This window comes from Sylvia atricapilla, chromosome Z (assembly GCF_009819655.1).
Source record: "Sylvia atricapilla isolate bSylAtr1 chromosome Z, bSylAtr1.pri, whole genome shotgun sequence".
Classification (NCBI taxonomy): Eukaryota; Metazoa; Chordata; class Aves; order Passeriformes; family Sylviidae; genus Sylvia; species Sylvia atricapilla.
Window position 1 is genome coordinate 45250513 of NC_089174.1, and position 26694 is coordinate 45277206.

Consider the following 26694-nt stretch of genomic DNA (forward strand, 5'->3'; position numbering starts at 1 on the left):
ACCCTGAGCATCTTTGAGGATGGAGGAGTCTGACCAAATTTTTTAAAAAAACTTGGCTTGCAGAAGCCCATAAGCTTCTTATATTTTACATAAGCTTAAACTGAGCTGGTTATCTATATAAACACAGGACTAGTAAAAAGTATTTACCACTTTCCAGTTGTGGTAAATGTAATGTATAAATTCGTGTATCAAAAATTTGGTCTATTAAAAAGCTACTCCAGGGCATCTCTGAGATTCCAAGACCTGTGGTGCAAGCTGCGAAACCACAACATTTGCAACAGAAATGACATAGCCAGACTGGAGATGGCCCATTCATCAAGGATGGGCCTCCACTTCATGGCTGCTTGACATCTGATATCAATCTTGATAGGGGGATCCGGAGGATGATAAAATCAGCACCCCAAAGACGAGATCCAGGAAGACTATCAATGTCTTCTCACACTTATGGGAACCTCTGACAAGACCTCACTTGGAAATAAAGAGATACATGAATACTTGGACTTTCAATGGACTTAGCCTCAGGACAAATAAACTGTATAAAAACCGTACACTGGGACCTAGTGTGTGTGGTAGAGGTTGGACGGTACCGTTGTTACTGTCGCTCTGCCCACCCAGCATTCAATCGATGTTGTGCAAATTTATTGTAGCTTTTTAATTTGGTTTTGGAAATCTGCTAAATAAATTCTGTAATTTTGAATTGGCTTCTAATCATTTATAACACAATGCAGATGGGACAGAGGTTCAGTATAGTCCTGGTGCCTAGCTAAAATCTTGTCTTGGCTTTCCATTAGGAGAGTAATGTAACTGAGAAATGAGAATGGCTTTTGCGGAGGGTGTGACAAGGAAATTGAAATGAAGTTGCCCTAGCACTGTCTGAGGTGAAACCCAGAGCAAAGCGTGGCAAGGAGGGTATGTTTTTAGAAAGGAGAAAGCATTTATCTATCTGGACACTTATTTATTTGGTGTTACTAGGAGAGTAACATGGAATCTGGTCTCACAAAGCAGTTGTGATGAAGGGCCTGTGTTCAGGGGGACGACTGAGATGAATGGCTGTCCTCAACAACATCAGGTGTTCAGCCCCTCTGAAAGCCAACCACTGTCCTCCTGCAAAAAAAACAGGTTTATAGGGAATAGGAGAAGGTTGAAAATTATTACATTTTGAGAAGGGAAGATTGCCCTTTATTTCTGCCTTGTCCCCCCCTCCCCTTCCTTTCCTGTGCATGCCTTGAGTTTGTCAATGGAAAATTCCTTGTATCTCTAGAGCGCTCATGAGACCTCTTACACCCTCTCTGGAGATACAATTTGCCTTTTTTATTAATGACCTTTATAAGCTATTGAGTTACAGAATGAACACTGACAGCAGGGCCAAACCTGGGAAAGGAAAGCACATAGTAACCTATTGCCTAGAATCTAAATTTTAATGGATTTTTTTACTGGGATCTGCTGCTGTCACCTCTTGGCACAATATTCAGGCAATACACAGTTATTTTATCTTTAACAGGAAAGGTCATCTTCTCTCTGCAGCATAAAATTTAGTTGTTTTTCTGAACTTGAATGAGCTCATTCTTTCTCCAGGGTAAAGGAATAAAGTCTGCAGCCACAGTGTTTACATTGCTGTACCTCAGATGCTTCCCATTTATCCTGTGACTGCAGGATGACAGCCTGTTACAAGTCGGTGAGTTTAAAGGAGAGAATTTCAAATTAACTAAGGAGTCTGAGTAGAGAAGACACTGCTTCAGGATAAATTAATCTTCTGTTGGTATACTTTGCAACAACTGCAAACTGCCATTTCTAATGGGTATTATTTCTTCCTCTTTGTTCTATACATAGCCCAAAATACGTCTTGCTTTTCAAAATGTTTTGTGTGCTTACATACTACACTTTGCTGAGACCTCTACTGAAACGCCTTCTTAGTTCCCCTTCTACAAAGCAATGGAAATTACAGGAATAAGCAGTAGGGAAAAAAAAAACTGACTTAAAATAGAACTTCATAACTTTGTTGCTAGTTATATTAGCTTATATGCCATAGCTGTTAAAACTCTGTATTTGCAAAATGCTTTTTGAATGTAATTCTTTTCTAGTATAGTATTAAAATGACCATATTATACCTAGGCCAGGGAAAATGTGGGTTTTTTTGTAAACAAATGCCAAGTCTGTCATATTATATGCTTTTATTTTTGACATACATTCCAGTATATACAGTGACTTAATTACAAGAGTTACATCTTGTAAGCAGGGCAACCATAAGCCAAGGCTAGAAAGCTCATATGATGGTACTCAGGCCTGAAAGGGATTGTTATGCTTGTATCTCGATCTTTGCAGAGCTTATCTGATGTCTGACCTCCAGTGCCTGCTCAAGTGGGTGTTTTATTTGCTTTGTTCTGTAAGAGTGGTATTTGAACACTTGTAAACACACCAGTATCTTATTCTACTATGCCTGCTAGAGTATCCTTTATCAGTCTCCTCAGTCTGAGCATCACAATGCTCAAATGTGTACAGTTTGAAGTTCTATTTTTTTCAACCTAGCAGCAACAAATTTGTTTTTAATGTACCATACCTCAGCTTCACTGTTTATTTGTCCATGTTTCATATGGCATTGGAGCATCTTTAAATCTTTATTGACGCCTGTTTGATTTTGCAGTGAAAGTAGCAAACTACAGAGGTTTCCAGAAGCTCAGAAAGCTCTTTTAGCAAATCACTATGTTGCAGAAATTTAATACTTGATAATGTACCTGCTTTAAAATGAGTGCCATTATCTGCATATTCACACATCAGATCACAGCCAGAGCAGCAGCAGTGGTGGATTTCACCAGTTTCTTGATTGTCTGGTACTTCGACAATAACAAAGGGGGTTGGCTCCTTGGTACAGAGGCCCTTAAAATCATGATGAAGTATGAAGTATCCCTAGTGTAGGAATTTAAAATTACCTTAGCAATGGGTTCTGCCTCTTTCACCAGTTTTTCAAGCCTAGAAAAGTTTGAAAGAGTTAGGTTGGTGGGTTTTTTGTTTGTTTGTTTGTTTTTTGTCTTGTATTAAGTACACATCTCCATTGCAAATAAACCTTGTCCTGGTTCCAGCCAGGATAGGGTTAATTTCTCCAGCAGCCAGGAGAGGGTATGACTAGGAGTCCCAGATTATTCTATACCTCCTCCCATCTTCGATGGAGATGGGAGAAGGAACCTTTCCAGGTCACATATCCTGGCAGTGGTCAGCTGTTGTGAGTTCTCAATGTGGTGTGCACTCATGTATGAATCATTTGCCTCTTTATTGTACACCCTTTTATTAATATTCTATTCAGTTATTTTGCTGGCAATTAAATCAGTTACACGAATTTTGTTTAAAACATAAACCACTTTACTGAAGTCAGAACTGCAGTAAAATTGTTGTACACTAGATTTTACTAGTGTTAAAAACTGTTGGAGGTCACTTTTTGTAACAATGCCAGACACCAACACAAACAATTGAAGCAGAGGGCAGGTCTGCCTTTCCAGCAATCTGAAAAGATGATTTAGAAGCAATTAAAAAAAAAAAAAGCCTTCAAAGTAGCTTAGGTGGGTTATCAGTAAGTTCCACTACTTGTGGGAAAACTGATTTTTTGACACATGACCACAGTACAAAAAGGAAGTGAATGCTGTAAAGTTCACACCTGTATTTCCCTGAAAAGCAAACCACTGGTATTAACTAAATTACTACCTAGTTTTGTGGCTACAGCCTCTATTAAGAGTAGAACAGAGTAAAATTCAGCCCTACATTGTAAAGGCTGAAACCTGTGTCCATACTTACCTTTCCACAGGCTTTCCCTAATTTGCTTTCAGTAATGGTAATCAGAAAAAGGCAACATATCAAGGCTTTCTGGTGTACTTCAGCCATTCATCCAACCAAAAGATGCCTATGTAAGCTCAAAATAAAAACCACCACAAAACAAATTACATCCCTGAACTCAAAGTTTAAAAAGTAGAACTTTATTCACGCATTTGAAACAAGACAATAGCCTTCTTGAAACCAGCTGTCATATTTCATGCTTCTAATCAGACCGGTAAGATGTCCCTCCTACTATGACACTGTTTTCCATGTCAGCACCACCAGTCGCCACTGTAATACACATTACCGCCGTAACTCTCTCCTAAAAGAGGATACCATAATAAATCATTCTGGTGCTGCCATTCAGACAGAAAGTCTGAGAAATGCAAGATATGTTGAGAGATAAGTGAAAGCTATCACATGGGGTCAAAAAAGTTAAATCTATCACGTGGTAAGAAGTTTAGAAATTGCCTCAGGGAAGTAGTAAGTATTTTGTTGCTGCAGTACTTTTGGAATACATTTAACGAGAGGTCTTTAAGAAATAGCTCATTTCAATGCACATTTAATTACTATTCTGAAGTTATTTATTTGTTAACAAAGACATCTCAATGTTAAGAAAATGTTATGACTAATTGTCTTGATAAAATTCAGTTCTTCACCATCAGCCACCAATGCATAAGGGATATACACCTCTCAGTGGAAAAAATTTGTACCTGGCTTTAAAGAAGAAGCAAAAATTAGTATAAAAGAGCTTTTTGGTTTTAAACACATGAAGAATTACTCAATTGCACAGAAATTACATGTTGTCACAGAAAATCAGAAAATTATTCCCCAGGAGAATATAGTTTTGTTTTTTAAGGAGGTGAACAATACAGTGGAGAATTCTGGACAAAGCATTTCAAATAAAAGCATAGGTACTGACATACTGAGAACTGAACTGTTCAACATTACCAAACTGAATTTGTCCTGGAAATAAAGTTTAGCTACAACCTACCATTCCATCTGTGTAAGGAAACTAAGGAAACACATGAAAAAAACTGTATTTCACTTACAACCTTTTGTTCCCCAAAGAGCTCACTATGAACCATTAATAGTTCGAATAAGCTGCACTGTTAATCTTGATATACACAGATGCTGTACTTAAAACTCTCATCAGAGGAATTAATACATTCCTTTATTCTACCCACAAAAATAGAATTCCACAGCTGCTCAGCAAAGCAGGGATTACTACTGGTAGAAGTAGTCTTCACAGAGCCATAAGGATGGATGGAAGTCCCAAAGCCAAGAGGTTTTTCAAGGGAGTTCAAAACTTGACTGTATCTTTGTTTACCACAAAGCTGCAATTCTTACAATCCTTCAGAACAATGGTGGATATTCGGTTACTTTGCATGTGTTTGTCTCTCCAGCGCTGCTTCCATTCGGCTTTGTTTTAAACCCTAAAGGATACAATTTAGTAAAATCTCGGTTTTGCCAACATGTAGATAAAAGCTTTAGTTACAGAACAAAAACATCTCTGGATAATCTTTTTCAGCTCTCTACAAATCACAAACATTTTTTTAACTTTCTTTGGAAGTCAGAATGGGCAGCCTAAAAACATTAAAAACCAAACTACACATCTTCTTCATAATTAGAGGCTATACAAAATAATTTTAAATATATAATTCTTGTTCAGTTGAAAGTAAATCCACAATTATGTATAATCTGAAGCACCAAATCCTCCCTTTCCAACTTCCTCAGTGCAAAAAGTTCATTGCATCATTTTCGTTCTTCATAAGTGCACAGATGAAAATATGAAGCAGTAACACAAGTCACAGATTTTCACAACTATGCTGACAGTCTCTACTGGACCTTCACAATGACATGATACAATTACTGATGAACAAGCTCTGCAAAAGTACCAAATCTGATATCAAATCTGATATCACCACTCATACTGAAAGAAAATTATGGAAGAGTATTGAAAAATAAACGTATTTTCTCCACCTGTCTACAAAGACAGAATTGATTGTTTTAGAATGGCTGTAAAACACTGGCTATAAATGTCTTTTTAAAAAATTTATATAATTTTATATTTATATAAATATATAAATATGTTTTTGTATATTTTATCTATTTATATACATGGAGATATATATATATATAAAAATATAAATAAAAATAATATATATGCTGGCTCATGTGAATTCTGCTAAATGACAATACTTATGCAATACAAAACACCCTTAAATGTAGCAACTGTAAATTAGAATAAGACATCTAAAAACCAGCCCCCCCCATGGCTTCTTGCTGCAAACAGAAGCACCAGCAGCAGTGCAAAATTTTAACAAGACACTTCAAAAGACACCACAGCAGCACATACCAGGTAATATCCAGTGTGGTAACCACTCATGTACCAGGCTATCAACATGCTCCCCAATGCTTCGTCATCCTCAGCAGTGTCTGGCCTCATAGGTGGTGGAGGAGGAATCAACTAAGAAATCACAAAGGAAATGTCTGTCTTTCAATAGCTTCCCAGATCAGAGAGCACCTAATTCTAACTGATTAAAACATAAAACTGAAAAATAGGAACATATCCTCAGTTTGTCTTCTGAAAAGGATTCAAAGATGATGCTTTATTACGTAAGCACATGTAATTTCAAAGCCTATGAAAAACAAGACTCCCCCAGCTTAACTGTACACAAAAGTGTTACTAGCAGAAAATACTATCTTCTTCAGTGAAATGCTGTTAATATAAAGTGTAGTTTATGCCCTGATATTCTTACCAACAGCTTCACTGTCACAGAAATGAGTGCAAATCAGACCTTGAATGTCAGATTATCATAATATTTGCAACTGAATGCATCAACAAACACGTGAAAAATACAGGAAAACAGAACAAATGTGTTGTGAAAACACAGGCAGTGAGCACATTCCGGGAGAAAACCTGAGAACACCAATACTCATCTTCCCCATCTTCTGTCACTTACTGGTGGTCCTGCTGGGAAGGGTGGGGGCCAGCAAGATAAAAATGATGGAGGTACCTTGAACTTTGATCCAGACTACATGGGAAAAAAAAAAAAAGTGGAACAGAACAAATTAAAAGGGAATTTGAGGTATTAGGATTTGACTTAAGAGAATTCTGTGAAACAATTCATGTACCTTAAACAACAGACAACACACCCCAGCCATTTAATGAAAATACAGACAGTAGCTATTTCTGAGGCACATTCCATAACTTGAGAAGTACAATTTAAGATTACTCATGTCACTGAGACAGACACTACTGAAACAGGCCTCTGATTAATACAGGCATTTTTTAGTTTTCCTAAGTGGAAGTCAATGGTCACAGGCTCCACAGGAAGAAACAGATCACATACAGGCAAACAGATAATTTCTCTGCTCCTGGGTGGATGGGGCAAAAGTTAACTAAATTACATTATGTTAGCGAATGTCCTTATAGAAAGATCTAGATACCAATCAACTGATATGAAAGAAAAGAGAAAATAAAACCTCATAAAGAAATCTTGCACAAATATTTAGAAAACAAAATGCAGTGTTTTAGAAAACAACTGTACTATTACTTAGACTCCTACACAATCACAAAACTGAAGGGTGTATCAATACCCCATTCACTCCTAATTCAAGAAAGCAGTTACAGCTGAGAGGATCTATGACATGTGGACATCACCTTTAATGCCTTCCATGTCCTGTGAAGTGAAACATACCAATTGGCTAGAAAAAGCAAAATCTTAAAACATCAACAGCACTGTCATTAATCACACCACCAGAATCCAGGGAACAGTATCCTTCTTTTAAGTTAAAAGATAATTGGAAAGCAAGTGTTAGCTAAGGACCAGAAGGTTTTCCTCACTAGACAACAGCACTGCAGAATGACTATACTATGGCCATAGTATTATAAAATGGCAAATCAACAGATATTGACATGGATATCTGTAGATCCATTTTCAAAATGCTGCTAACGAAATTCTAGACAATGATAAATATCATCATATTGTCTCAGGATTTACAATAACACCAAGCTTAACAATCGTACATAAATTATTTCAACCAAGGTTGAGCTTACCTTTCCTAGGCCTGGGAATGGCGGTGGTGGTGTGGGAAATCTCAAGTTTTGAGGGGAAAATCTTGGTTTTGTGTAGTTGTTTTTGTTTCGAGATGACTGAGAAGATTTTTCACTTTCATCTGTTGAATATGGAGTCTCATTTTCATTCTAGAACACAAAGACATTTTTATGAAATGCACTGAACAAGAATTTACAATAATCAATTTTAGTGTGAAAAAGCTTGGAAAGTCCCATTTGCATCCTTCCCTCTCTCTAGTCCTCCCAGTCCCACTCAGGAATAACTTTATCTGCTCATCATTTTAGCTATGTTATCTTTCACTAGTGAATCTCTTGTTGTCCCCTCCCTTTCTTCCATGCTGAGTTCAAGAAGTAAAGGGATGCTTTCATTCCCTCCATCAGTTTCTGTCTGTTTGCAACAGAACTGTGCATTGCTTCTCACTCTGAACACCAGAGTGTTAGTGCTACCAAGCATATTAAAAGCAGTTGATTCTCCTGCTTTCCTGCATTTCTTTACAGAAGAATGAAAAAGTCTCTCACCTCCCCAGAATGCCCCATCTCATTTACTGTTTCATCGCTGGCTGGAGGAAGTAGATCAGACAGGTTCTGCTCTTCCTGATTTCCATATCCCGTGTAAGTGACCACACATGTGCCTCTCTTCTGGTTGATGGAGGCAATAGTTGCTAGATACAAATTGCCATCCTCAGACCAAACAGCACTGCAGCTGTCACCAACCTTCCACTGCAACAGAAGTAGGAACAGAACAGAAGAGTGTTAATGGCTGGACAGAAGGCGCCTTTTTCTAAACTACTTTTTGTCCAGAAAGATGGATCCTACCTACAGTGTTTCCTTTGTATTTACTTAAATTCCTATATGTCACCTAAAAATAAAGTTTGTAATGTTATCATTCCACACCACCCCCCCAATGTTACTCTCAAGGTAATGAAGCAGCTACTTCGGAGTACAGAAGTACAACATCCAGTAGGAGCACCATTGGCATTTACAAGTGAGACAACCTGTTTCAAAGGCGCTGTATTGCTCTTGTTTCTATTTCTGTTCTTTTTATGGTTTTTTCTCTTTATCAACAGGCGCTGCTCCTGCTTTTCTGAAGGTTCCGAGCACTCCCCATTCTTTAAGGCATTCTTAGGGAAGAGAAAAGACAAAGGAGAAACCAGTAAGTGCCAATCCTGCGGGGGCCTCAACCCCAGGATCCAGCCACGGCCGCGCCGACCCCCTACCTTGAAGGAGGCCACCGCCTTGTCGTACGCCTTGATGAGGGCCGTGTCGTCCCAGATGTCCGAGTCGTCGCTCTGGGAAGGCCACACACCCTTTAGCGCCATCGCAAGACCCCGCTCCCGGCCCCGCTCCCGGCCCCGCTCCCGGCCCCGCTCCCGGCCCCGCTCCCGGCCCCGCTCCCGGCCCCGCTCCCGGCCCGCCGTTCCCACCTGCCCGGTGCCGCGCCGGAACAGCACCGCGTCCGCCATGGCCGCGCGCCCGCCGCGCACGCGCAGAGCCGGCCCCGGGCCGCCCACCGGGATGCGCCGCCGCCAGCGTGCTTCCTGGGCCTGGTCAGCCGGGAAACCCGCCCCGGCGGGCTGCAGAGCGGGAGCCGGCACCGAGCCAACGACAAGCGAGCAAAGGAGTTGCTGCTGTGTTCAGTGCTGAGCTCCTCAGCACAGGATACTGGAAAGGGTGCAGCAAAGGATCACAAAGATTATTTGGGCTCTGGAGCATCTCTTATGAGTAGAGACTGCAAGATCTGGGCCTGTTCAGTCTATAGAAGAGAAAACTGAGAGAGGATCTCATCAAAACATGCAAGTATCTCGAAGGCAGGTGGCCCAGACGATGGTGGCCACACTCCTCAGTGGTGCTCAGCAACAGGACAAGGTGTAATAGCCATAAACTAAACCCACAAGTTGTTCCACCTCAATATGACAAAGAACCTACATTAAGTGTGGCAGAGCAGTGGAACAGCCTGCCTAGGGAGGTCATGGTGTCTCCCACTCTGGAGACACTCAAAGCTCATCTGGGTGCATTCCTGTGTCACCTGCTCCAGGTGACACACCCTTGGCAGGGTGCTTGGACTGGATGATCCAACCCAAACAATTCTGATTCTGTGAATTTGCTTAGTTTCTCACCAACTGCAGATGTTACGGTGCCAGCACCAGCTACATTTTCCTTCCAGCTCTCCTCAACCTGCGCCAGTGGCCTGTTACCGGAAAATGAATGCACTTAGATGGAACTGAGATATTAATTTTAAAGAATAAGGACTTTAGTTAAACTAGATACTGCTGACATAGACTTCCCTTTACATTTTGAAGAATAAAGGACTTTAGTTAAACTAGACATTGTTGACGTAGACTTCCCTTTTACTAACTAGACATTGTTGAGGTAAACTTCCCTTTTTTTTTTAACATAAGCCAGATTTAAGGAACCGATAAATCAGGAGACCTGTCAACTTAATCAATAGACTCCAAGAACACAATGTGATCATAAGTCAGATAGTCTTGAGAAAACAGGATCCAGGTGTCACCAACACTAAAAGGTTAAAAAGGCAAAGCGAGGAAGACGCATCTTACTTCATCATTTTGAGACCCCACCCCATAAAAAAGGACCACCGACCCATTTCAAAGAACAAACTACGCATGCTTAATTGCTTTTTGGCTAATTACCATACGAAGCGGGGAATGGGATGGACCAGAGTCATGAATATGCATTTGTGTTTTGGGTATTCAACACTTTTGTACATAAAAAGACCCTGTGATCATCTGTAAATTGCGCGTGTGTATTTGGGAGCTATCCCTCACGCTGCTCCGCGTTGTAATAAACATACACTTTCTAACTTCAAACTGTTAGAGAGTCTTTGTCCGTCATAGTTGGATATTGGTATTAGATCAATATCCATATTTTTTTAACAAATCAGAACAAATCTTAAGCAAATTCTTCAAAAGGCGTCTCTAGAGACTGAATCAGTTGCTGAGGAACACATTCAGTGCAGGCAGCTCTGGGGGCAGCTGCAGTGGGAGCCCGAGGCAATAGACTGAATTGCCAACTCACTGCATAACAAAGGGCACAAGGACGTGTGCCACCAGCCATCGAACTGAGACACAGCAGGCGCCAGGACCCACCCCTAGACTGTAAGGATATAAAAGCCCAGCATAGATGACATTCTACTATTGAAAACCTCGGGTTGAGCTGGTAAGGAATCCTGGTCTGTGAGTATGAGGGGTGTAGCTGTGGAGGACTTTCATAGCACCTTCAAAACCGAGCTCAGGTGCTGCAAACGTGACTGCCAGAGTGGCTTCTGGATGGTCACATGGGGAAGCTTCCTCAACAGTTTTGACCCTGGTCAGTACACAATATACTCAAGCGTGTCTGTGAACTTAGGGCTGACTTTTTCCACGCTTTTACTCCTAAGGCAGGTTTAACCAGTAGTTTCAAATCATTTTAGTGGCGTGACAATTTCAAGATCTGCTTCCATTGGAACTCATTAACATCGAGCCTGCAGCTTTCTTTAACTTAGTATCAGGACTCAACTGAGTCACTTTTGTACACGAACAAAGGCTGCAATTCAAGAGGTACCTTTTTCTATAGGGCAGACTTAAACTGTGACAGTGCCTATAATATGCACTTCTTACAAACTTTACACTTTATATTACACTTACATTCTTATACTGCATTTCTCCACAAGATTATCCATTCCTTATGTTCTTGGTAACTTCTTAGAAATCAACTGATATTGAAGCATTATCCTTTCAGATTAGACAGTATTTCATGCAACATTTTATTGTAAAAAATATTTTGAGAATTACAGTTCAGACCTCTGCAAGGTTAAGCACATTTTACAAGTGTGTTCCATTCTGAATGAAGCTCTACTTTCAAAAATCAGGCAACAAAATGTGGTCGAACTGTAGATTCAGAAATTCTGTTATTGGAACCACTAAGTAAAACTAACAAATGCAAAAGCTAGAATAAAGCTATTGCTTGGTACTTTTATTCATATACATGCAGAAGAGTGTAGTCAGTTTTGAAAGAGCACTGTAGACAACTAGCCTATAGTAACCAGAAAATACTCTAACTAATGCTAGTTGAGCATCTCTGCACAATAAACATTTAATCATTTAATGGCCAGACACTTTTATGAATGATCTTCTAGGTCTTTCTGCTTCATCACTGCACTTCTATCTTCTCCATAGCGCCAGCTCATTTTGCTCCTGCCTGCAGAGATTTCCTTTCATTAGCTGCTTTTTGCTTTTGCTGCATGATTTCAGAGTCCCTGTGAAGAAAAAACAGTTGGATATCAGAAACTGGCTCACAATTTTTCTAAGCAGAATTCCCTGCCTTTAATAACCCCCACCTGAAGAAGGAGAAAAGATCAGTATAAAATTTCTCGGTTAGCCACACTGTTTTTATTACCCTGGTAGTAAAGTTTTTCAGTGCATGCATTAGTTCATGAGGCAGACAATTTACTTGATTAGTAGACCTCATATAATTATTTTGGTTTTAGAAGTAAAGGACATAAAGGATCTTTAAGAAAGCATTACACAATCTTTTATTGTTTGCCATTGGCAAAAATCTCCTCAAAAAAATTAAAAAGCTTTACAGGACTTAATAATATTAAATCTTTTTAACAGCAGATACAGCAAAATTTCGTCCACAGTTTATGCTTTGGCAAGTGATTTAGCTAATGAATAAAAACAAAGTATTGAAATGTTGTGTCAGCTAAGACACTGGATTCTTTCTGACCCACTTTTCTCTCCTTTTTCTGCGTAAACATTCACTCAACTTTGCTAAATCTTACCTCTGTTTCCTCTGAGAAGCAGACAAGCTATCTTCTTTCCTTTTGCCCTTGTGAATCTCCTGAGTTTTCTTCAGGTTCTTTTGGCGGGCAAGTTCACGCTGGTTCCCACCTGCAACATAATATACAGTTTAACAAGTACTACCACTTGTTTTTCCACACAGTCTACCTGTGAAAAAATCTGTTATAAATGTGGTACAGTTTGGCACAATGTATAGAGCAAGTATGGTAATATCTTCTATCCCAGTGTCTTCTCCCAGTGTACACCAGGAGAAATTAAAGGCTCACAGTTCTTACTTTTTCAATTCTATACACTGTGTTCAAGAGTTGAACAAAATTCTAATATTCCTTACAGAAACAAAATGTAGTGTGCCATAAAAGACTGAAGGAAAACCATCACACCAATAGGCTGGGCAAAATAATGTCAGTAACTCATCCACTCTCAAACAGATTCCAGCATTCAGCATAGCTTACAAATTAATTTTAGACTGAAAGAACAGCATTGAAACTGATTACACTCAAATACTGTTGAAGAGGTAACCTCAAAATGCCTGGGCCAGCCTTAGCAACTGGGTGGCCTTACTTCCAACAAAAGTGAGAAGCGTAACATTACTTCTATGTGTATAAAGACCCACATCACTGTCAGTAGAGAGGACACATCTTCAGGGAACAGACAGCTTTCCCCACAACTGCCAACAAGACAAGGAATGCAATCTCTGTGATCACACAAAGTTCCTGAGGGCACTACATCAAACCTATCCATCTAAATACCCAGGGTCTTCCAGGCACTGGCCACAGACTGCAAACTCTTCTACATTAGCTGGCAATGTCTCCTCAGTATTCTCAGTATTCTCTTCTTTAGTTCTATTTTGCTCCAATCTGCCAGACCTGGTTCACTGGCTTGGTACTTCTTGCTCTACTTCTTTTGGACTGATAGTGTTCCAGATACGCTGTGCATAATAATTTATGCTTTTGAACTAACACGATCACATTATTTTATACTCAAAAATGACAATTCCATCTCTCCATAATTTCTTTTGTGTCTCTTTCCAGTCTCTCTACAGTCTTAAAACTGTCTATGCCATCTTTCAGTCTTAAAGCCAAAGATCTCCATCTTCAGTGCCTGTAATTTCTGGTCTATGAAAGCATCTTAGGACCAGGTCAATTTTAAACAACAACCTACTGGTATGATCCACCACTTCGTACCCACACCACTTCTGAGCAGACAAAGGTACTCGCCATGTCAACAAGTAGACAAGAGCAAACCCTGCAGAAGCAGGAGTTTGTGCAATCTTCACAACAGCCTACGGACTACTTGGTAAGAGATGCCTGAAGATCAAGTAAAAACAGCCCTGTATAACTGCTGCTTCCCAAGGGCTTCTCCTGTCTTGGAAGATATTTTTTGTCAGTGACAGGACATTAAGTACCACCCTTTGGAAAAGCTTAGAAAACTTTGACTCATCACCCTCATTAGCATCCTGTCCCCAAAGTCCATCTATAAGAAGGGCAGCTGTTTGTTCAGAGACTGAAGCAAACAAGCTGTCTCTGGCAGTACTAGTGTTGATTAGAACTTGATGACTCATGAGCAGATGACACATTCCAGCCCATAAATGGTTCCTGAGTTTTGTGGTGCTCAGGAGGCAAGAACATTACATGAACGCCTGGGCAGCAATGAAAGAGCTTTATCTTCTTTTATCATGAAGAAAGCAGATAGGAAGTCAAAACAAACGCTGAAGTCAGAATTAACCTCCACCCCAAACCTCACATATTTCCTTATGAGCAGTCATTCTCCACGCTTAAGCTCTGGTTCTTCCTTGTTTCCCAAGCAAACACTGAGCACAGGCTCTGCAGTTTCCCCATACACACGGTGGGGTTTTAAATTTAGGAACAGAACTCAATTGTATCATTGAAAAGCAGCTGGCACAGCAAAGCAGAGACGGTAGAAAAACTAAGCAATACAGAATGCACACAAAGCATAGAGTACCAAACAACTGTCTAAAGAGAAACCCACTTTTAACATCAATGGTTCCAAGTGTGCTTTGCCAAAGATTATTTAGTACCATTACTTCACCATTACTGTGCTGAATAAGTATCCTTATCTTCAGGGGAACACTGGTGTTTTATCATATCAACCTAATCTTCCATGAAATTGTCCCAAGAGAATACAATTCAGCTTCCTGAAATTCACGCATGAACTGCCACAAAACTCTGCCACCAGTACACTTTTCCTCTTACACACTTTTATACATTCCTCCTCAAGCATCCCCATCCTGGCCTGCTTATGCAAGACATATCCCTTAGTTCAATCTGTCCTTGCTCTTTCAGCTCCAGGAGTAGAAAAACACCAGCAAAACCCCCAAATGTGCCTCTTTATTATGTTCTGTGCACAAACTGTATACGTTCCAGGTCTTCAGCTGCACTTCAGCAGCAGTGTGCCTTCATAACTGTATTTTCGAGATGCATGTGAAAGCACGACCTCAATTAAACACAAGGTGTTTCTGTACTGCCAAACGTAACAGGCGGAAGGCACAGGAGCACTCCCAGCAGTCAGGGGAGCCGCACCATCCTGGTTCTCCGCCATTTTAGAGCGGCTGTACGAACACCGCTGTTCGTCAGCACTGAACACTGTGATGATTTACCGAGTGCTCTTGCCCTTTTAACAATAGCCTCAACAACGACAAGTTAAGCAGCACAGTAATCAGTGTTCAGCAATGATATAAAAGTCCTTTATTTTCAGTCTGGGCGGCAGGCGGGACTGAAATGGAGTGCTGTTTCAGCCCTTTATCATCATCACCTTGACTTCTCCCCCTGGTCCCGCCACCACTGCTCCGCCAGAAGCTGGAGGAGGATGTTTTCTCCTCCAGCTTCGGACGACGGCAGGACGTGGGAAAAAGCCTCCTCCGCACGCACTCACCACCGGGAAGATATCAAGACAAACGCGGCAGCGGCCTCACACAGCGGCCATCTCCCTGACCCTGGCCCAGGCATGACGACCCCCAGTCGGACTGCCCTCGGTGTCATGCCCATGCCTGGAACCGACGACGACGGCGGTCCAAGTCCCACCGTCCAGTCCGCTACCCGACAGGCCCTAGGTACCCCCGGTACTTACGGGTCATGGCGAGACGCTCAACCCGCGCAGCACTGCGACCGCCACTCCCTGAGCACCAACGCTCCCCTCCCACCGCCAGAGCCGTCTGAGGCACCGCCCACCGCCGCTGCCCCTCACAGCGCCTCGCTGGTTGCTGACGTCACGGCGCCGGCAGACCCAGCCCAATCAGCGAGACGTGCATCGCTGCCTGCCACCCGCGGGCGGGAGCCCTGTCAGGTTCTTGCGGTGTGTCCGCCCCGGGCCCGGGGGTGAGGGAAAGGTGTGGGGGCTTTGGTGTAACAGCCTGGGCTCAGGGGCAAAGCGGGCGCCTGGAAAGCTGCTGAAAGCCGGCTGAACCGGGGGCTGCGCGGCTGAGGAGCAGCTGGGGCGTTACCGGCGGCCACGGCGCCGTTATTGGTTGCTTCTTACAGGCTGCCCCCTCGTGCCCCTCTCCCGGTCTGCGCACGCTGATGACGTCGCGGGGCGCGCCGCCGGGGCGGCACGCCGTGAGCCGGCCGGGCTCGCGGCATCACCGGGCAGCCGCCGCGCGCTGCTGACGCCGAGCTCGCGGGCCGGGGCGCGGGCGCGCGCCTCTCCCGGCGCGACCGCCATGTTCCGGCGGGCCCGTCTCACCGTGCGGCCCAATGTGCGACCCCCGGGCAGGGCCCCCGCTACCGGCTCTGGCGGGGTGGACCCGGAGCTGCCGGAACCCCCAGGTTCGGACACAACGCCGGCGGATAGAGCGGAGACTGCGGCGGGATCGGCGGACGCGCGGCGTGCAGAAAGGTGAGTGCCGCCCAGCTCGCCCTGGCAGAGCAATGTTGGGCCGCCAGCGGCATTGGGCCGCGGATCCCCGGGAGCAGGACGGGCCTGTGCAGGGCGGGACCCAGCTGGTCCGGGGGCGTAGCGATGGTTTTCTGTAGCGCTGCTTGTGTTGTCACCGTCTGGTTATCAGTGCTGTGACTGGAGGCTGGCTCGTCCTGAAGACCTCGTGAAAGACGCGTGCGATCTGGGTTGTCTGACAAGGACTTCTGGGTGTTCGACGCGTTCGCAGCCTAAGCTGAACCCGCGTTTCTTCACTGCCATTGTGCAGCTTGGCATAACATTGGAATGAGCTGCTCGGGGAGGTGGTGGATTCATCGTCTTTGGAGATGTTTACGGTCATGAAATGGACATGACATTTAGTGCCATTGTCTGGTTGAAGAGGTGGTGGTCTTGGGTCATAGGTTGGACTCGGCGATCTCGAGGTGTTTTCCAACCTAATTGATTCTGTGATTCTGTAATTTAAGACTGCAGAGGAGTGGCCCAGTGTGGTCTGACACTAGGTTTTCTCTGGCTTCACAGCAACCAGGAGTCCTGGTTTGCTGTGTGCAGCAATTTTTCGTGCTCTGTAACCAGATGAACCTGATTTTGCATTCCTACACCATTTTCTCTTTTGTATTCATTTCTTCGTGCATTGGCAAGGGAGGACTTCTTGTCTTTTTGCAGGGTTTTTTGCATATTCTGGTTTTTAAGTGCTTTTTATTATGATGGAAGTACATGGTAAAGTTGGCTTTAGGACTGATCCTCCCGAGGACCTTCCTGATGTGGGTTAAGCCTGGCTGGTTGCTAAACCCCATGCAGTTTATTGCTTTCTTCCCCACACTCCTGCCCCTCCCAGCCTCGTGGGATGGGCTGAAAATCAAAAAGGCAAAAGTACAAGAAAAGGTGTGTCAAGATAGAGACAGTTCAATACATAAAGAAATAGCTGTGCACATAAGCAAAGCAAAATTAGGAATTCATCCACCAATACCTGCAGGTGTTCTACTGTCTTCAGGAAAAAAGGGATCCATCACTCACAACAGTTAGTTGGGAAGACAAACGCCTTAAGTCCAAACGTCTTCCTTTCTTTTTTCTTCCCCCAGCTTTTGCTGAGGAGTATGATGCCATATGGAGTGGGATATCCCTTCAGTCATTTGAGATCAGCTGTCCTGACTGTGTCCTCTCCCAGTTTCTTGCCCATCCCCAGTGTGGTCAGCCATGGGGCAGTGTGAGAAAAGACCCGGGTGCTGCATAATCATTGCTCAGCATTACCTGAAAACGTGGGTGTGCCGTCAGCGCTGTTGTGTCACAAATCTGTAACAACACCATGTGAGCTACCATGAAGAAAGTTAACTCTGTCCCCACCAAAGGCAGTACAGATCAGTCTTTTGGGACATTTCCTCAGTCTGATAACTGTTCTTCGGAACAACATTCACACTTCGTTTGTACAGTTGGGTTTGAGTCTTTCATATGTACCTTTCTTCTTTTAGTTGAAGCTTGTCCCTTATGACAGTATGATTGAAAGAGTGTTAGAGTCTTCTGTTTCAGTGGCTGGAAGTTCAAGTATCAGACTAGTTGGCATGGCATTTCTTTAGAAAACCCATGCTGCTTTATATTCAACTTGTATCTTTACTTCTTTACTTGTTTTGCATTGTACTTCAAGGATTTCATTCTTTCAAGTTGAATTTACGAAATTTTTATGTTACAGGGGTCACCTTACTGGATCTTTTGCTATCTAATTTTTTTAAGTGAGAAATTTTTACTATTTTTCACTTAGATGTTGGTGTTTCAGCAGATTTGTTAAAGACTTTTGTGTTTGCAATTTAGCGGATGCATCAGCGTAACATAATTTTAAATTTCAAAACTAGATATTGGTGCAACTCTGAAAGGCACTCTGATCTATTCTCATGGCCTAAAAATAGGCCCTTGCCATATAACCTTCTGATAGGGCAGCCCACCTAGCTAACCAAGTGAAGCCAGTTTATGTAATCTTTTTGGATTTCAGTAACACTTTCAAGACTGGCTCTCACAGTAGCCTCCCTTCTGGACAGAACATCTGACATGCTCCTGGATGAACACATCATATTGGGCACAAAGGGTTACAGTGAACTAGGTGACATCTGACTGAAGACCTGTCACTGATTGTGCTCCACAGGGCTCCATCTTCAGCCCTATGCTCTTCAACATTTTAATAAATGACCTGGACACAGGATTCAAAGGGGTATATTAAGTAAGTTTGCAGGTAATACAAAATAGGAGGACCTGTTGACTCCCTCGACAACAGGGAGGCCCTTCAGAGAGACCTCAACAAATTAGAGACTAGGCAAACATCAGGCAGATGAAGTTCAGAATGGGAAAGTGCCACATTATGCGCCTGGGGTAGGGCAGCCCTGGGTGTATGGACAGACTGGGGAACAAGGGACTGGAGGAAAATGACCCGGGGGTCCTCGTCTATGGCAAGTTGAACATGAGCCAGCAGTGCCCTGGCAGCCAGGAGGGCCATCTGTGTCCTGGAGGGCATCAGGCACAACATCACAGCTGGGCAAGGGAGGGGATTGTCCTGCTCTGCTCTGCACTGGGGCAGCCTCACCTCCAGTGCTGGAGCAGTTCTGGGTGCCACAGTATAAGACATTGAGCTGTTACAGAGTGTCCAATGAGGGGCAACAAAGATGATGAAGGGCCTTGCGGTGAAGCTGTGTGAGCCGTGGCTGAGGTCACTTGGTGTGTTCAGCCTGGAGGAGACTGAGGGAGACATCATGAGGGAAAGTGGGGGGCAGACCCTGATCTCTTCAGTCACAGCTGCTCAAGTCTGTGTCTGTAGCATGTCACTTTATTGTTTTGTTTTCTATATAATTAGTAAGTTTTGTTAATTATCAGGGAGGTGAATATTTTATAAGTGTAGGAGAATTATAATTTTTAATACACTTTCTGTTAAATTGTACTTAACTGTTCAGAAATCCAGTGTTGCACTCTGATTGAAAACTCCACATAGCACAGGTGGTATGAAAAAGGTGAATGAAGAATTATTTTCCATTGTCTCCTGCAGTGCAAAGAACAGTGGATGTTGAGTGGAATTTGCAGGGGATCTCATTCAAAACACATAAATAGGCACCTTGTAATAAGCCCTCCAAACTCTTTGCCCAGGGATGTTCAGTACTAAAAATCTGTATGAACTCACAGTGTGGGACAAATTGATTCAGCCATTTAACAAAGTCTGCTAAATGCAAACACATCATCTGCATTGTTTACCTGAATCACAGACAGTAGCTGGAGAGAATTTTGAAAAGTTTTACTGTATGTTTATACTTTTTTTATATTTCTTGGAAAGCATTTTCTTCTCGCTATTTTTAAAAATTTGGAAGTGAACAATGGATGTGGTTGCCCTAATGTACAGAAACAAGGCATAGTTCCAACTTAAAATTAAAAAAACTCTATTTTTATGACTTAGTTATAATGATACTGCACTCTTATTGCAAGCAACAGCCATGAAGCTGAATACTGATGGAGTAAGCAGATTTGGGATGATCATAGTGGTTGGCAATTTTACTTGCACTCCGAAAATCATTTCTGCATAAGTGATAGAAAAATACTTACATACAAAGTTTTCCAGGGAAATTAAGAGTTATTGAGGTGTTAAGTGTGAGCAGCAGTATGACTGCTGAAGTTTTTCCTGCAGGTTACAGTTTATTAACATCTGCTTGCAAATGTGTAAGAGGAATGTTCACTTTTATTGTAATAAAAATCATCAAACCACTGTTACATACAGCTTTGTTGAAGTGCTTTTAATATGTCGTCTATGTTATGTGGGTAATTTTTTATAAAGCTTTGTGCTTTCAGTATTTTCAGCTGAAAGCAGAGAGCCTTCCGAAAAAATAGGTGGGGTGTGGGAATGTGTTAGTGTTGCAAGCCTGTTGATCAGTGATTAGTATTAGAAAATAATATGCCAGTTCTTAGAGCTGATTCTGAACATGGCTTCTTGTGTATTACTGCTCTCCTGTAGCCTAGTGTTTTTACTGATTGGCTGGTAAACACATCTTGAAAGTAAGAGTAACAAATCTATCACGGTAAAGAACTTCAGAATACTCTCTTAAATTTTCCAGTGATGACAAGGCGGATAATGCAAGTGCCACTGGGGAAGCTAGTAAACCTGCAGAGATGCTTACACAGAGAAGAAAACGTATCTCCACCATGCCAAATCTTGTCAAACCCAGAGCTGGACCATTGTCTGCTCAGCGTTCTGCGCCAAAACAACAGAGGCGAACATCACAGGCTTCTGATGGCAGTGCTTCACTTCAGAAGGATCCCTCCTCATCAGAAAAGAGTGATGTTGAAAGCTCTGTAAAGTCTCCCATGCTTCCTGAGAAGAAAACACCTGTGCCACAAGTGCCACAATTTTCGCCACTAAAAAAATCTGTGAACAAAGAGCAAACTGTTGGTGTAGCTGCTCCAAAAAATGATGATAGCTTGCAGAAGAATGTACCCTCTCCTCTCAAGGAGAGACCAACACAGGAAAGATCATGCACCCAGGAGGAAAAGCTACCTGTGGAATCTTCTCCCGAGAGAGTAAAACAAACGTGTTCTGACCGTGAGAGGATTCTCAGAGCTAGGAAATTGAGAGAAATGCTTAAAGAAGAGCTGAAGAAAGAGCGGATGGTAAGGCCTGTGCTGAGCTGTGCTTATCTGTGAAAGGGAAGACATGTGATTCACCATGCATACATTATCTCATTGCTGTAATGTTTTCTGCTGATTGTCAGCTGCTTACTGCTACAGTAGTTGGTCATACTTCATAACTCTCTATGCATTTATTCTGTTTATAAGCAGTAGTAGCACTTTGTTCCCTAATAATACAGATTTTACAACGAATTGCATATCTCTTTATTTTACTAGACCACAAGTCTTTTTGACATGACATCTGGTTTTATTTTATAGTCAACATTCCAATTTTGAAAGTTTGTAATACAGCAGAGAAGTGTCCTGCAAGAAGCTTGGATTTGGAATGTCTCATATTTTTTCAAGTTTATCATTGTCAGAGTTCTGTAATTTTTAATGACTTCTAATTTATTTGTACCAGGTATTGAATGCTTTTGAAAGGGTCAGTTGGCTTAAGGGTCTGTAATGCCCTATCTGAGAAAGAGATATTTTTAAGATAATCTTGCTTTGGTTCTTGGGAGTGGTATGTGTGTATGTGTGTGAACAACAAAATTCCATGAATGGGGTACTTTGTATACAAACAAAAGTAATAATAATTTGTGAAATACTAAATACTTTTAGAGTGAATCTAAGTGGGTTTTGTTTTCTTTTGTTTAATTTTGGTTTATATGGAAGAAGTTGAAACACAGGCCTCCAGTAATCGAAGGGCGTTCTCCACCAGATCGTTCTAAAATGACCATGAGAGACTTAATATACTATTTGCCGGAAAATAATCCTATGAAGTAAGTATGACTTTTTTCTCTCTTCTTAGGTTTAATTACTTTTTTACCTCTACAGTACTTAAATATGGAGTATTAGCACAGATACAATACTGTTGTAATGGTAACAAAAGCTTCTAGACTAGCTTCTAGTTTTCACATCTGCTTAATTCTAGTACAGAGGTGAGAATGGAGCTTAGTGTACTTGTTCTGTCATGAATCTGTCCCTAGTGTTGCTTTATCTCTGTAGAAATACAGAATAGTAGAATTTTTTTTTTCCAACTGCCTGCTGTGAAATTTTTAGCTGTGGCTGTTAGGGATGTTATAATTGCCCACCAGATCAGTGGACTCAGGAAGATAAGCATTCTCCGTCTAGGTGCTGAAGTGCAAAATGCACTGCAGGACCCTTGAGGTCTTTACATGCCATGTGGATGAATGTAGCTGCTGCTGCTCCACTGACATGTTTCACCAGTAGCAAGGCTGAGGTGCATACAGGGAACACTAATGCATCTGGCTGCACAGACTGCCACAGACAGAGCAGAGCAGGGCCTTTTTCCTGCAACTACCAAAACCAATCACATGAATAGAAGTACAGATATCCAAGTCCTGTTCTTTCACTAGAAGGTGAGTTTTCTGGTGTTGTCTGTTATCACCTGCTTGTTAATGTTTGTGTGCTTGCGTGTTTTATTTATATCTTCCCTTATTTTTTCTTTTACACTGAATAGTCCCTAAGGGGGTAAAAACCAAGGTGCTCTCCCATTCCCTGCATCCTTACAATGGATTTGTGCTTGAAATATGTTTTTGTCCTTGCTTGTACAAAAAAGGGCAAAATTTACTAATCAGTGGTGGTTGTGTAATTCAGTCTAGATGCAATAAAAAGAATTGAAAGAGAAAAGGCTTTGTGTTTCATTGTCCATTAATAGCCAGTTTCCTGGAAGAAAGCAGAAATGTATCTGTACAATCAATCATCTCTAGCTTTTCATTCTAGGTCTTCATTGATAGAAGAAAAGAGGACAGAAAAAAGTTCTTCACTGAGTCAAATGAAAGAGTAAGTCTTGATGGGGAAATATAGTAAAAAAGTTTTCTGGTGTAAAAATCCTGCATTTCTGTAATAATACTAACAATGTAGGTATATTTTTTTACTGTTTCAATATCACAGCCTAATTTATAAAAATTGTAATTTGGGCAGGTAGGGTGGTTAAAGAACATGTTGCTTTCAATGTTAAGTTTTGCATATTTCCATTTTGCAGTAGAATGAAAAGCAGGTTTCAATGTTCACATATTGACTGATTTCTTGATGTGTTGCATTGCAGGGTGGTTCATCAAATTTGTTGAATGTCTGACATACTCAGCAGCAATTCAAAATACTTAACATTATTTTCTGCTTCCTATCTTAAAAATTGTAGACAGGAAGAGAAAAGTACTCCTGATCATGAAGAAGAGGAAGAGGAAGAAGAGAATGAAGAAGAAAGTCAGGACGGCCCACTTCTTGTTCCTCGTGTGAAAGTAGCAGAAGATGGTTCAATCATTCTGGATGAAGAAAGGTGACAAATTCTGTGCCTGACTCATGGACAGTACTGCATTGCAGCTCAGTTTGTATATACAGGTCTACTTTGGTCTGTGACAAGTATGGATGTATTTATGTTTGAGAGTTGAGCTACAATGACTTAGGAAACAGTGCAAAGATGTGACAAAATAGAGGCAGCAGTAATCTTCATCTCTGCAGTGGCATAGTTTATGAGAAAGGTTTTTGGGGAAGGAGTTAGAGTGGAAGATGACATATTTTATTACTGTGAATGAACACTGAAGATTTGCCAAACTTCCAAATGTCTTCTGTTTAGCTCACTTTTTTTGCTTCTCACAGGTAACATGTATCTGCTTACCGTTATTTGGTTATAAGTACAATTTGCTCCAGCTTTGCGTCTTGCGTGTTGCTGATTTATTCTTCTGTCAGTATTTTCAGTAACTTTGCTTAGAATATAATTTTTAAAAAGTAGATTATCTAATATCTGAGTTCCCCAAAGGTATTAAACACAAGATTTGTGCCAAGGTTTAAGGATAAAGAGAGCCTGGTAAAAGAATTTGAAAATGTTATAGAAGGATATTGAGAGATTCTCATGGTTTTACAAAATAGATTTCTCAAATGTTAGAAAGTATTAAAAAAAAAGCGCTACCTAATTATGTCTGTCTGTATTATATCTTACACAACAGAAAAAAAACCCCAACAAATTTACTCACAGAGGGTGAACAGGGTAGTGTTTTCTTGCTGCATTCTCCTATTAAATACAAGTTAGTGTCATTATTAAAATTAATTACACAGTAGAAATGCTCACTTGTGGAAAAAAATTTGAATAGCTACATCTACTATGTGTTTTCTTAGTAATAGTTTCTTCTTGCGTGTTTTCTTTCCTAGCTTAACTGTGGAAGTTCTAAGAACAAAAGGTCCATGTGTTGTAGAAGAAAATGATCCCATCTTTGAGCGTGGCTCTACAACTACATATTCTAGCTTCAGGAAAAGTTTTTACACAAAACCATGGTCAAATAAAGGTAAATATAGTTTTTATTTCAAGTTCTAAGTCTACAGAAAAGTCCTAGTTTTTCCCTTTCACCTTTATACTTGACAGTTTTTATCCCCTGTGGAGTAAATGGATCTACTTACATGTCATCTCATGTCATCTCAATCCTCCACACTCTTACAACAGGCAGAGCTGTGGCATTTACTGTGAAAACTGTAATTTTTAAAAATCCAGCAACTTTTAATATGTATGCTACCTGTGGGGTTTTTTTCTGCCATGGATGTTCAGATGCTGAAGATAAGCTAGTCTGCTTTATCAAGAGCATAATTTTTGATTCTGGTTTACAGAGATTTGACTTCCTTAGGGTATTTAACTAGGTTCTTCCAGCATGGGCAGGAATAGATTGTATAAAGTATCTCTGTGTGGACGGATTTCAGTGCAGATGGGACAGTGTCCTGAGTTGTAGTATAGGATGTGCAAGAAGTCTATTACCATCTTCATGAACTGATGAATCCAATTGTTGGAACAATGCTCTTCCCAGGCCGCCCTCCCTCTGGAGTGCCTTCAGTTAATGGCCCATCAATGCCTTGTGCATGACTCATAGATAACTCCCTCCGGGAGTTATCTCTCTTTAATGGGCCATCAAGGACCTCCTGTATGACTCATCATCCCATTGTGAGATGCTCCACCCCGGGGGAGGAGCCACACATTCTCACATGGATATAAACTGGGATTTGAGACAATACAGGCAGCCCTTACCCCCTGGATTCCCAGAGGACCAGAGCTACCAGACCTTTTCTACAAGATCAGTGCTTCAGGAAGATCATCTCACCTGGACTGCTTCCATCACCCTGCTCAGGCTGTATTTTGACTCTGTCAGTGGTCTTTTTGTATTATTGCATTTATTTTATTTTACCCTTTTTCTCTTTTATTCCCATTAAATTGTATTTCTGACATGGAGCCTCTTACTTGTTTTGCTTTCAAACCACTACATATTTTGGTGCCAAACATCGGGCAGAGGCCCTGAGAAAAGTCAGAATTACAATTTGTTTATTGAAGAAGACACCTGTTTGCTACGATGCTCAACATGCATACATGTTTCTTATATCTATCTCTCTATATTTTTCTGCACATGGGGCGCTGTTTGCTGGTCTTAATGCCCCTGTGTAGACCAGGATATGGTACTAAAATTGTTTTACTGGTCTATTATGTCCATTGCTTGATAAATTCTGAGGCAATGAACATCATACCCTATTTTGTATTCTTGTTCTAGTCTAGGGTGCTACGTCTGGGGCCTCAACAAATCTTACCCAGCTCCTGTGGGGAGGGGTAAAGAATAGTTTTTTCCAGCTTTTCAGGCATGACAGAGCAGTTTTTGAAAATGTTGAGTATCCTCTGGATGCCAAGGACAGCATGATGTTGCTGTTAGTCCTGCTTTGTTTTTTCTGCATGGCTTGCACCGTGCTTATAATGAAAACACTACATGGTGTGATGCAGCATGTTCTTTGAAGAGGAAGAGGGAAGAAGAAGCAAAGCAATAGCATCAGTGTCTACACAGACTGTCACAGATGAGACAGGAACCAAAGGCGAGGCAGCAGTGTCCGCATCTACGCAGACCATCATAGAAGAGAAAGAAGCCGAAAGTGAGGCAACAGTGTCCACATCTATGCAGACTGTCACAGAGGAGAAAGGAACCAAAGGTGCCATCAGCATCTCCACACAAACGGTCACTGAACCGGAACAGCCTAAACCAGTAGAGTTGCCACCACTAAGAAGAAGAAATCAAGGAGCAAATCAGTCCCCACAGGGATTGATGAGGATGCAGCAGGACCTTCGCACCCAGCTGAAGAGACAGACAGAGATCATCACCTGCTCTCTATCTCTGGGTGAGCTGCGTGACCTGCAAAGGGAATTCACCCGCCAGACCGAGTCCATCCTCACCTGGCTGCTCCGCATCTGGGACGCTGCAGCCAATGACACCATTCTGGATGGAATTGCAGCCAGGCAGCTGGGATCACTGCCCCAGGATGTGATCATTGACCATGGAATTGAGAAAACCCAAGAAACTCTCAGCTTCTGGCAGTGACTGCTAATAAGTGTGAAAGACAGATGTCTTTGTAAAGAAGACCTCCTAGTGCACCAAGGAAAATGGAGCACAATAGAACAAGGTATCTGATACCTAAGGGAATTAGCTTTGCTGGAGATAATTTTTTCAGAAGATG

The 26694-nt window shown here is 41.8% G+C and overlaps 3 protein-coding genes across 6 annotated transcripts in view; 1 reads left to right on the plus strand and 2 right to left on the minus strand.

Moving 5' to 3' along the window:
• Nucleotides 1-3940: 3940 nt before the first annotated feature.
• SMN1 (survival of motor neuron 1, telomeric) lies at nucleotides 3941-9377 on the minus strand. Of its 3 annotated transcripts, XM_066339733.1 has the most exons (9): nucleotides 9307-9377; nucleotides 9100-9171; nucleotides 8878-9003; nucleotides 8402-8602; nucleotides 7865-8011; nucleotides 6768-6839; nucleotides 6161-6271; nucleotides 5152-5237; nucleotides 3941-4518 (listed from the first exon to the last, which is right to left on the minus strand). In XM_066339733.1, the coding sequence occupies exons 1-8, from the start codon at nucleotides 9343-9345 to the stop codon at nucleotides 5181-5183; spliced, it is 825 nt and encodes a 274-aa protein (XP_066195830.1). In that variant the 5' UTR covers nucleotides 9346-9377; the 3' UTR covers nucleotides 3941-4518; nucleotides 5152-5180. The 3 variants fall into 3 exon arrangements, with proteins under 3 accessions (XP_066195830.1, XP_066195829.1, XP_066195831.1); XM_066339732.1 differs by having other exon boundaries at nucleotides 3941-5237; XM_066339734.1 differs by lacking the exon at nucleotides 6768-6839 and having other exon boundaries at nucleotides 3941-5237.
• A 2254-nt stretch (nucleotides 9378-11631) lies between these two features.
• On the minus strand, nucleotides 11632-17727 carry SERF1A (small EDRK-rich factor 1A). Of its 2 annotated transcripts, none has more exons than XM_066339735.1 (3): nucleotides 17540-17727; nucleotides 12663-12771; nucleotides 11632-12137 (listed from the first exon to the last, which is right to left on the minus strand). In XM_066339735.1, the coding sequence occupies exons 1-3, from the start codon at nucleotides 17577-17579 to the stop codon at nucleotides 12065-12067; spliced, it is 222 nt and encodes a 73-aa protein (XP_066195832.1). In that variant the 5' UTR covers nucleotides 17580-17727; the 3' UTR covers nucleotides 11632-12064. The 2 variants fall into 2 exon arrangements, with proteins under 2 accessions (XP_066195832.1, XP_066195833.1); XM_066339736.1 differs by lacking the exon at nucleotides 17540-17727 and adding an exon at nucleotides 15769-15917.
• BDP1 (B double prime 1, subunit of RNA polymerase III transcription initiation factor IIIB) overlaps nucleotides 16221-26694 on the plus strand; it is a 57612-nt gene continuing 47138 nt past the window's right edge. The window contains exons 1-6 of the mRNA XM_066339731.1: nucleotides 16221-16533; nucleotides 20649-21201; nucleotides 21874-21980; nucleotides 22945-23004; nucleotides 23363-23500; nucleotides 24370-24503. Coding sequence (XP_066195828.1) covers nucleotides 16358-16533; nucleotides 20649-21201; nucleotides 21874-21980; nucleotides 22945-23004; nucleotides 23363-23500; nucleotides 24370-24503 — 1168 coding nt within the window. The 5' untranslated portion in view covers nucleotides 16221-16357. The remainder of the gene's footprint in view (nucleotides 16534-20648; nucleotides 21202-21873; nucleotides 21981-22944; nucleotides 23005-23362; nucleotides 23501-24369; nucleotides 24504-26694) is intronic.

Excerpts from the sequence above, each read along its gene's own strand:
- SERF1A (XM_066339735.1), bottom strand. The coding sequence starts at position 17,579 with ATGGATCCCTTTTTTCCTGAAGACAGTAGAACACCTGCAG. Across the intron at positions 12,772-17,539 it reads AGACAGTAGAACACCTGCAG|GTGGGAACCAGCGTGAACTT; the intron begins GTATTGGTGGAT and ends ATTATGTTGCAG. Across the intron at positions 12,138-12,662 it reads GCTTCTCAGAGGAAACAGAG|GGACTCTGAAATCATGCAGC; the intron begins GTAAGATTTAGC and ends TTTTCTTCACAG.
- SMN1 (XM_066339733.1), bottom strand. The coding sequence starts at position 9,345 with ATGGCGGACGCGGTGCTGTTCCGGCGCGGCACCGGGCAG. Across the intron at positions 9,172-9,306 it reads TCCGGCGCGGCACCGGGCAG|AGCGACGACTCGGACATCTG; the intron begins GTGGGAACGGCG and ends TGGCCTTCCCAG. Across the intron at positions 6,272-6,767 it reads CCTTCCCAGCAGGACCACCA|TTGATTCCTCCTCCACCACC; the intron begins GTAAGTGACAGA and ends GTGATTTCTTAG.